General features: G+C 40.1%; 2 protein-coding genes across 2 annotated transcripts in view; one reads left to right on the top strand and one right to left on the bottom strand.

Annotated features, from left to right (window-relative positions):
* Positions 1–6: 6 nt before the first annotated feature.
* REXO4 (REX4 homolog, 3'-5' exonuclease) lies at positions 7–4,948 on the top strand. Its single transcript, XM_009642280.2, has 7 exons — positions 7–584; positions 881–1,036; positions 1,244–1,437; positions 1,969–2,057; positions 2,644–2,718; positions 3,491–3,565; positions 4,313–4,948. The coding sequence occupies exons 1-7, from the start codon at positions 85–87 to the stop codon at positions 4,412–4,414; spliced, it is 1,191 nt and encodes a 396-aa protein (XP_009640575.2). The 5' UTR covers positions 7–84; the 3' UTR covers positions 4,415–4,948.
* A 41-nt stretch (positions 4,949–4,989) lies between these two features.
* Positions 4,990–9,883, bottom strand: part of STKLD1 (serine/threonine kinase like domain containing 1) — a 13,792-nt gene continuing 8,898 nt past the window's right edge. Inside the window, exons 13-18 of the mRNA XM_035897665.1 lie at positions 9,540–9,671; positions 8,293–8,427; positions 7,226–7,354; positions 6,543–6,680; positions 6,141–6,220; positions 4,990–5,046 (exon numbers count right to left, since the gene is read on the bottom strand). Coding sequence (XP_035753558.1) covers positions 4,999–5,046; positions 6,141–6,220; positions 6,543–6,680; positions 7,226–7,354; positions 8,293–8,427; positions 9,540–9,671 — 662 coding nt within the window. The 3' untranslated portion in view covers positions 4,990–4,998. The remainder of the gene's footprint in view (positions 5,047–6,140; positions 6,221–6,542; positions 6,681–7,225; positions 7,355–8,292; positions 8,428–9,539; positions 9,672–9,883) is intronic.

The raw sequence follows: 9,883 nt of genomic DNA, 5'->3' as shown, positions 1-9,883 counted from the left end.
GTTCTCTGAGTGCAGCCCCCCGGGGCAGGTGGTAATAAAGAAATAACGAGCTTTGTGTCGATAAATAAAGTGCCGCAGGCAGGGATGGGGAATTACCCGCAGCGCGACATCCCCTTAGAGCTGGAGAGTGCGGGGCCGCTTGGCACTGAGGCAGAGCAGTGGTGGGGGCAGAAATGGAAAGATAATTATTTCCCCCCCCCCCCCCCCTTTTTTTTTTTGTCCTCATTTCTGCTACTGAAACAAAAGGCAAATGGCTCCAACGAGTCCCTCCCTACATGTCAAACACACACCAAAAAGAAGCATCCACTCAAAGTGGGAAATAACCAAGAAGTTCCAGCGGTCAATGGGAACGCGGTAAAGGCCAAACCCACAAATAAAAAGGACGATGGTTCCGCTAAAGAGAATCCTCCTTTGGCTAAGCCAAAATCCAAGAGGGTTGCAACAGATAAGAATTTAAATAGCACCAAAAGCAATGGAAAAGGTTGCCAAGAAAAAAAGAAAAATGGCATTATTTTAAAGGAGAAAAGTGATATAAAACACAAGAGGAGGAAAGCTGAAGAACATGTGGAGCAGCAACCCAAAGAGTGAGTACTTAGGGCATCATACATGCATGTGATTATTTAGTCCAGCAGGTGTACATAAGGAGCACGGGGCAGTACATTTGAAACAGCTGCACTCTTCCAGACTAAGTCTTGGGAGAAATAAGACACAGGCTGCCCCTGCTCCTCAGATACAGCAACAGACCTGCATGGGTGATAGTACTAGACTAATTTTCACAGAGCTAATTTCTTAATTTAAAAAATAAATAAGTTTTTCCTACACTATAAAGATGCAAGACCACTTTAAGACTGCTATATGTAATTAAATCTGTACTTACCAGGGCTGAAATCTGGTTTGATGACGTTGATCCCAAAGATATTGAAGCAGCAATAGGACCTGAAGCAGCAAAAATTGCTAGAAGAAATCTGGGACTCGAAACAGGTCCATCCAAACAGTCTGTGGAGCAGGTGCTGGTTAAAGAAAAGGCTTCTGAAGGGTGAGTTGCATTCCAGCAGGAAGGATGGCAGCAGAGGCATGGAAATTGTCTTCTGATAGCTGTCATTTGCAGGTGCACAGCATAAGCTGGCATCTCCATGAGTCTGCTGGCAGACAAACTGCCGAGTTTTCCCCATTCCCATCAACACGTGAACCTTGTGAACTCCATGCTGCAGTCCCTGTAACAGAGCTGTCCTTTGTCTTTTAGGCTGACACGAGCTGTAGCCATGGACTGTGAGATGGTGGGAGTGGGACCTAAGGGTGAAGAAAGTATCGTGGCTCGTGTGTCCATCGTGAACCAATTTGGAAAGTGCGTTTATGACAAGTATGTCAAGCCTACAGAAAAGGTGACTGATTACAGAACAGCTGTCAGCGGCATACGGCCCGAGAATATAAATACAGGTAGGAGGGGTTTTCCCAAAAAACATTCTTTAAGGAAGAAAAATCTAACAGGCTATCACAGAAGCCTCTTTGGCCAAGCTTGGAAAAGTTAGGCCTATTTTGGGGAACAGAGAACAAAACGTAGTCTGAATTCTAAGAAAAATGGCAGGAAGAAGTACTTTTTACAGAGCAGTCACTAATGCACTAAAAGAAATAAGCTTGTGGATTATAGTATGGGAATAATAGGAAATTTATTTCCTTTTAGTGCTATGTTCTTTATGGAATTTTTGCAGCACACTAAATCCTCTACTTGTTAAAAGAGTGTAGAGAATTCCATAAAGAACATAGCACTAAAAGGAAATAAATTTCCTATTATTCCCATACTATAACACTCTTTTAACAGGTAGAGGATTTAGTGTGCTGCGCGAATTTGTACAACCACAGTCCCAAGGATACAATTGCCTTCACAAAAAAGATGCAGTGTTCTAACTGTAGTTTGCTTAGCTGTCTTGTGCATCTAATGGACAGTGCTTCGTTGTGTGGTATTTTTAGGTGAAGATTTTAAAACGGTTCAGAAGGAGGTTGCTGACATCTTGAATGGAAGGATTTTAGTTGGACATGCTTTACGCAACGATCTAAAGGTACGTGGCTGCAGATTTGTTATTTTGAAGTCAAGGCTCTGAATATTTAAGATTGATTAAATTTCTAATACATCTGTCTGGATCAGATGAACACACCTAAACTCCTAGAAACTACAGCTTTATTGCCGTTACCTCAGTTTCTTGTTATTTTATGCTGCACCAAGTATAGCCCTAGTCACTTGCCCACTAAAGTTCTTCAGCTTCCAAACTCTGTTGCTAATAGCACTTGATCTGCTTACTGAAGAGCCAGGAGAGAAACAGGACGATAGAAAATCTGCATGCTTTGCTTAGCCCCCAAAGCTCAGCACTCTGGTCATGGTTACCAGAGACAGGTACCTTCTGTCATGCTGTACCAGCACTGCAGGTAGTCTCTACAGGTGGTGCCTCCAGATTCATTTCACTTTCTTACACTAAGTAGAACTGTGGTGCTTGAACCTAGCCAGTGGCTGGATGATCTTGGTCTTGTCTTCATGGTTTCGAACTATCTTTTATAAGGGATGGATGGAAAGAGCAGGAAGCTATACGTTCAGCTGTATAAATTCCCATACAACAGCACACTTTGGACTGGAAATGTCATTTCTTCTAGGTCCTATTTCTTGATCATCCTAAGAAGAAAATACGTGACACACAAAGATACAAGCCTTTCAGACAGAGAGTCAAGGTAAGAAACTGATGGGAATGTGCACCTCATCTGACTCGAGCTTCTGACTCCCAGCTGCCAGCTCACTCCTCCTATGCTTGCCCCTACCTGACCCTGTTCCTTCATTCCTACCTGAAACAGGGATGCCTGCTTTTTGTCATTTGAAACAACTAGTCTAGTTGAACGCTTACTTAGTGCTTACATCAGTAAGTTACTTAGTTCAGTACAAACATTACCAGTAATACTTGTGCACAAAATTCAGTGGCTCTCCCATTCTTTAGCACTTGCATGTTCTTCATAATGCTTTTCTGGATAGCAAACAAAGACAGTACAGTTCTACTTACAGTAAGCCTTTTGTGATCTTCTTAATAGTATCATTTCCATAGGAATATAAAAAAAAAAAATAGATGGCTTCAAGTTTCTGTTTAGACTGGAATAGTATCATTTCCATAGGAATATAAAAAAAAATAGATGGCTGTTTAGACTGCAGGAGTAAAGGTTCAGATTACAGGAGATATTTTAAGTTTTATAACTATATACTCAGGTTTTCTTTTTCACAACAAAGCACCCCAAACATAAATCTTAAAGTTATGGTAATATAGTTAAAGTCCTCTCAGCAGGGCATGCATAAATCTTGTAATTCATTAATTCTTCTTGACCATTCACCAATAGAAGCCGAGATGTGTGTTATACTTTACTGAGGAATACACTTAAAACTAATATTTTTACATGTATACACACATACATATTTCAAGTAGTGCGAGACACCATGATTCTTTTTTCTTCCTTCTAGAGTTCACGGCCGTCATTGAAACTGCTCTGTGAGAGAGTGCTGAATGTTCAAGTGCAGACATCAGAGCACTGCTCGGTATGTATCTCATCAGAACACACATTTTGGGGTAGATCAACAAGGTGCTACACATTAGCTCTAAGATCTGGGTTCAATCCAGAATGCCGTGGCTTCATTCTAGTCTCTCAGTGAAAGTTGGGAAGCTCTGCTTGGACAGCAGCATGCAGTTAGATTGCCATCTAAGCTTGCTTACTCTTTTGTGTCTCATACCACTTGTATTATTTCCTTATTTTCATAAACTTTATTTTACCAAGGCAATTGTATTTTGTTTAAATATTAGTTCTGGTTATTTTAAGATCTTTAGGGGAAAAAAGTAATGCTCAGGTATTGACTGCTTACCTCAAAAGCAGCATTCTGCACCACTGTACTGTAACAGGTTGGATAAAGTAGTGCGAGAGCCTGCTACCGAATCTCAGCAGTTAGTTCCCTTCTCTCAGTGGACAGGAGGATAATAATAGAGGAGAGAAGTGAGAAAGCAGGACAAACTGTGAGGGTATCTCCAAGATACTGTATGAAGAGTATTTTTTCATTATGGCTTTCCAAGTCACAATCAGTAAGAGAAGTGCATAGCCTTGTGGTGGGCCATGCATTCTGAAGAGAGATTCATCCCCTTTCACTAGTCACAGAACCTAAAGCTAGAAAGAGTTTATGAAATTTAATTGAAAGGATATATTAAAATGATAGAAGATTTAGCTGCTTATTAACAATAATGTTCTTAAACCATGAGCTATGTTTCATTAAGCCTCCTGTTCTGTTCTCTTTTAGATTCAGGATGCACAAGCAGCTATGAGACTGTACACCTTAGAGAAAAAGAAATGGGAAGCTGCTGTTAAGAACAAATCTAATAACAAAAATTGTAAAACTTGAATGATTCTACATTGTGTTTTTATCTGCAGCATTTGCTGGTTTCATGGCACATTCCAGGGCAAACTTAGAACTGACAGCAGCTACTTCATAAAATCAAAAGACAATATTTCCTAACCTGGGGCCTGACTGCTGCCATAAAAGATACTACTGGTATCCCTGTTCTGGATGGTACCTATGCCTAATGCCTCCTACCATGTTTAAGCAATACTTGCAACAAATGCCTGCATTTGTGAAGTACTTGGTTCAATTTCTGCAAAGGAAATACACACTGAGTTTAAAAAGTGTTTTTAAATTGAGTAGATGAAGGAAGAAACTGTCATTGCTTTGCTGAAACTCCCAAGACTAAAATCTTTATTTCAAATATTTTAAAGTCTACAAAGTACAGCAAGTTCTTAATTATTGCTGTTAGTCTCACAGTTGTGGTACCTAAAAATCAACAGAATATATAACTGTTTATATATTACTAATGGCCCAGTATTAATCTTTCTTGTGAGAAAAATCTTTAAAGTATTTATGGAGGATCCTGGCTTTTATATCTGAACCAGAAGTGTACAATTCTTGTTCTTACACAGAAAGGTTTTCTTCTACTTCTGCAGTTTCAAAAGCGTTGCATCCACAAGGGTCACTATCTCCTGGAGAGAAATGTGAGAACTGTCAAATACAAGATTACCTTGTTGCTTCACTTATTTTTATATTCTTTATTAATAAAAACACCATGTCTGACGTAAGCCCTTAAAGTGAGTGGTGTTTTAAACATATGTGGGGTCTGATTCTGCAAAATCCAAACCAACTGTAATTACCAGACTGAATACCAATGCTGTGATTTAAATAATCTAAGTGGATACTGGAAGGTAACAAGGAGTGGGGTTTGGAGATTTAGCAGTTGCACGTCGCTCGCTGTATTGCCAGAACGGGAGTGTTCTGGTCTTGTCTGTCAACAGGGGACACGGGAACAAGTTACATTTACAACAGAAGAGGGAGCTTTCTTCTCTTTTGTGATTCTTTTTTTCTGCACTACCTTATAGCTACAGTGATCACTAAAATGGTGCAGGCAGTGCCTGCAGGAGACACAGGGGAACAAGCTTGCGTGTAACTGTCTTTGAGACAAATTATGCATAACTAAAAAGAGCAAAGTTATAAGACTAACCAGTTTTATTGGCTTGATGAACAAACTTATAATTGCCAGTTTCTTGATGGCAAGCCATTGCAAAGGAAACATTAGTGTAACACATGAAATAGCTTCAATAACTTGCTGTTTCTGGTATTTCTACAGTTAAGCTTTTTCAGTCTGACTACTTGTTGGAATTCAAGACAAGTTAAATCTTCAGGCAAACTGTCACAGGTTTATTTTGTTGGTTTTGTTGTTTGGGGTTTTCTTTAAGGATGTCACTTACAAAGCAAAAATAATTGGATGTAATATACCTATGCTTTATTCCTGTAAACTTCAGCCTGTTTTAGTATGAAGAATGTAGTAAATGAACGCAGTGCAATATTGCGAGAGCGCAGAACATAGTTTTAAAAAAATTACAGCATAAAGAAAAAAGCTTCCAACTACTTGTTTTCAGTAGTTAGAAATACTCTTACAAACTCACTCTCCACCCCATATACACATAATTCTGTAAATTTCTGCACTATGCAATTCCAGCTATTTGAGAATGATAAAATCCATAACCAAAACCAATATACTAAGCATCCACCCTTTATTACCACAGTGACTTCTACATACCACACTAGATGGAAAACGGCTTTTTATTTCAAACAGCAGTTCTTCCATTTTCTGGGACAGCATATCCAGCACAACATCATCTGTAATGTAAATGAACAGGATAATTTATGGTTACACCTGCCAATGGTGTCAGCAGGAGGTAAAGGAGAGCGGGGAGGGGCCAGATCTACACAAACAGAAGACAAGATAAGGTGAAGTTACAACATCGAGGGGCATTTATAATTATTCAAGAACAAGTGAGATGAACTCTCAGTTCCAGTTCATCCTCCTTTCTCAGATATATAGTAAGTCTTTCCTGAGAGCAACTAACATGTCCCCAAGCAGCTGCTGTTACGATTTTCTTTACTGTCTTTTGGGGGTGGGGGAGAGAAAGAAACTTGACAACCACCACCACCATCTCACCATACTGAGCCATCTCGTTCATCAGCACACAGATATTTTCCACCACTTCTGGATCATCAAAGTGAAGGTGGTAGGCATCTTTGACCAGGTTTATTCCGCTGCCTTTCGAATCCGTTATAAATCTCAAAGCTGATAGTTCTGAAAGGGAGACAAACACTGCTGGGCTAATTGGTAGCTACAGGCTGCATTATCTGCTTCCAGTCCCCTGCTCCAGCTAGCACACATGTAATATTTTTCCAGGAAGTCATGTCCATTGTTGTCAGCCTTCCTAAAAGCTATTCTAAAGCGATTTGGGCAAGAACCAGGAGACCGTATAGGCAGGCACCACTCTCATGCATGGCAGAAGTGGTACTTTCATGTTCACTGTTTTCGCATTGATTGAGCTCCACCCATTTGCACAGTTGAAACAGTTTCATTGTAAAATAAGTAACAAAACACTCTCAAGTTACTAATTGATCAAATGTACTGATCTAATACTTCTCATAATGTACGCTGGGTCCATGGGAAGAAAAAGATTCACACCTCCAGTTTCACTGTTTCCTCTTCCAGCCCTGACAGAAAAGACTAACCTGGGAGAGCAGACGCCAATCCCAATCCCACTCTATGAACTCTTGAACTATACAGAAACATTCACTTCCGAGCTGATTCGCAATTAATAAAAAAACCAAATTGCTGAATGTTACCAGATAGCCTTATAAGGCTTGCTAATGCCAGGCAGGTGTTCTTCACCAGCACCGGTCTTTCTGGATTCATCCTGAGTGCATCCAGCAGCAGTGCTGTTGTGGGCTCGTATTCATTTTCAGTTAAGCAACCTTTTAAAAAAAAAAAAAAAAAAAAAAAAAAAAAAGACACACACAAAACCCCAAAACTTCAATATACTCAAAAGACTTTAATTAAAAACACTCATCAGCATTTCAACTTCTGCCTCCTGTTTCTGAAACAACTTTTAATTGCGGTAAAAGTTACAAAGAAAGCATGTGAAAACCTATGCTGCAGTAAAAAAGGGCCAATAAAATCTCTGCATGAATTAATCCAGGGGTCTAGGAGAAATTTCTGATACATCTTCCATGTCAAGATTCCCTTTCATTCTCCAAGCCAAAAGGAAGGGAGAGCCCTGAATACTCAACCTATTCTGCTGGTGGGGACTAGAAACAAGATTGCTTAGGGTGTTTTACTCGGCTCTTCCTAGCAGAACGATGACATACGTGCAGTAGGGAAACATACGGCAATATTCTTGCATGAGGAAGAAATAAGACAGAGTAGTACTGCGAGGGTGTGTTTCTTAATGCACACAATAATGACAGAGACAGACATTTTATTTTTTAACCTGGAATACTGTTCCCAATTTACAAAGCAAATGGCATAAAACAAACCTCCCAGCCCATGCTGCACAACGCTAATGCTGTGTTCAAAGGAGTAACACAAATGGGATTCTTGGTCTTAAGAGAGAAGCCAGAGAGAATGCTCTGCAGAACAACGTCTTGTAGCTGCCCATCGTTACAGTACCCATCAGCAGCATCTAGTTATATAAGTGCTATGGCTCATCAAAAATAGCTTCATTAGGGAGTGTTAGAGAGCAAGTGCATGGAAGACTGGTTAAGAGAGGATGCAAGTTCCTAACTCTGCTGCCATCTGCAGAGCCTGCGAAGGCCACGCAGCCTGTATTTCAAGGATCACCACTGACAGACAGACAGGTTTGGCATACTAGCCTCTTCCACACAGAAGGGACGAGAAAGCTGGGAAAACACACCTTGGAGTGACAGTGCCCATAGAGCTGAGCAAGCAGACTCTGTAACTGTTCCATTCTGGAGGTGCTCTTGAAGGACTGCGGAGGTGACAGGGACAGCACTTTTCAGCAATGCTTGGTCTACGTTATTTTCTGAATGACCATAACAAAAAGGAAATGCATCAGAGTTACTTAATCAAGTAGTAATATCATAAGCACATTATATGTCAAATTATATCAGTTAAAACTGTAATGGGTGATGGCATTGGAGTAATGCAACATTATTTGAGCATGGACAACAGCAGATGGAAGGAATTTCAAGTGTACAAAACCAAATCAACTTTTAGAGGACTAATAAATAGCAATGTTCATTGCAGAAAGCTGAACTTCTCCAGGAACTAGTTTTCTTGGCCATTTAAATTATACATGGGGATCACAGCAAGAAACCTCCAAAAATAACCACCTTTTTGACAGAATACAGTCTGCAGGATGAATATTTAGCAGGTCACATAAATCAAATGAGTGGTTTGTTGCACACAGGGAATAAAGCACAAGTCTAATTGTGCATATTCTGTGCTTTCAGCTGTCCTTGGTGATTAGAACACCACACACCTATACAAGAACAGGTCACAGAAGCAAATCGCCTAAAAAAATCCCAGCATGGTCTCATAAGAAGGGGTCAGCTCCAGCAATGACCCATGGCTCTCCAGCACTGTGGGATGATGCTGGGTTAGTTCTAAGACAATGAAGGAGAATATGCTTGCCACCTTGCCAATCACATTTGTTTTGGAAAAGCAAGTCTCTAGGAAATGTCCAACTCAAGATTTAGCCCAGTGCTGCCAAGAGAAGTGTGATGCAAAGAAGTAAGATACTATTAATTCCAAATGCTATTCTGATACCTAATCTAATAAGCTGCACTCCCTCTGCTAAGAGCAGAGCAAAACCACATGACTGACAAGCCAGTAGCTGTGTGGAACCTTTTCCTTTCTGACAGGCTGTTCATAAGCCATACCTTGGCCTAAACAGTAAAGATTTGACTTTGACTTATCACAAAAAGGATTGCTGAAAAGTCTGCATTAGATTTTAGTTTCCTCTCATTTAACTCTGGATCACTTAAAGTTATTCTAGTAGTGCTGTAGAGACATCCCACCAGAATGGGAGAAAGAAGGAAAATCCAGACCCAGCAACAGGAACGTCTGAACTCAATTAGGCACAATACCTGCTGCCTCTCGGTCACATGAGTCAAGACACAATACTTGCTGTGTTCTACTTACCACTGACAGCCAAGCTCCAGAGAACTCCACAGCAAGAGGCGCAGATCTTTTCATTATGAAGAAAATTTCTTAAAATTGACAGAAGGTCTGGAATTAATCCAACTTTCCTTAGATTCTCTGCAGCAACTTCTGAAAAGCACAGAGAAAGAAATTCTATAGAATCTGTTATTTTTGTCCCACTCACTGTCCTCACAAGAGACAGCACTACAAATCATATTAAAATAGTGATAACAAACCAGTAACATGATACCATCAGCAGGACAAAAGAAAGTAAGAGAACAGACTGAATTCTTTAACAAGATGCACTTAAGCGTAGTGTTTAGCACAAGTGACCCTTTCAA

Source organism: Egretta garzetta, unplaced genomic scaffold (assembly GCF_000687185.1).
Source record: "Egretta garzetta isolate BGI_Z169 unplaced genomic scaffold, ASM68718v1 scaffold417, whole genome shotgun sequence".
In the NCBI taxonomy this organism is placed as follows: domain Eukaryota; kingdom Metazoa; phylum Chordata; class Aves; order Pelecaniformes; family Ardeidae; genus Egretta; species Egretta garzetta.
Note: the sequence above shows the minus strand (reverse complement) of the source record. Positions and strands in the feature narration are given on the sequence as shown.

Coding starts and splice junctions, on each gene's coding strand:
- REXO4 (XM_009642280.2), top strand. CDS start 85: ATGGGGAATTACCCGCAGCGCGACATCCCCTTAGAGCTGGAGAGTGCG. Junction 1,037..1,243: donor AAAGAAAAGGCTTCTGAAGG/GTGAGTTGCATT, acceptor TTTGTCTTTTAG/GCTGACACGAGCTGTAGCCA. Junction 2,719..3,490: donor CTTTCAGACAGAGAGTCAAG/GTAAGAAACTGA, acceptor TCTTCCTTCTAG/AGTTCACGGCCGTCATTGAA.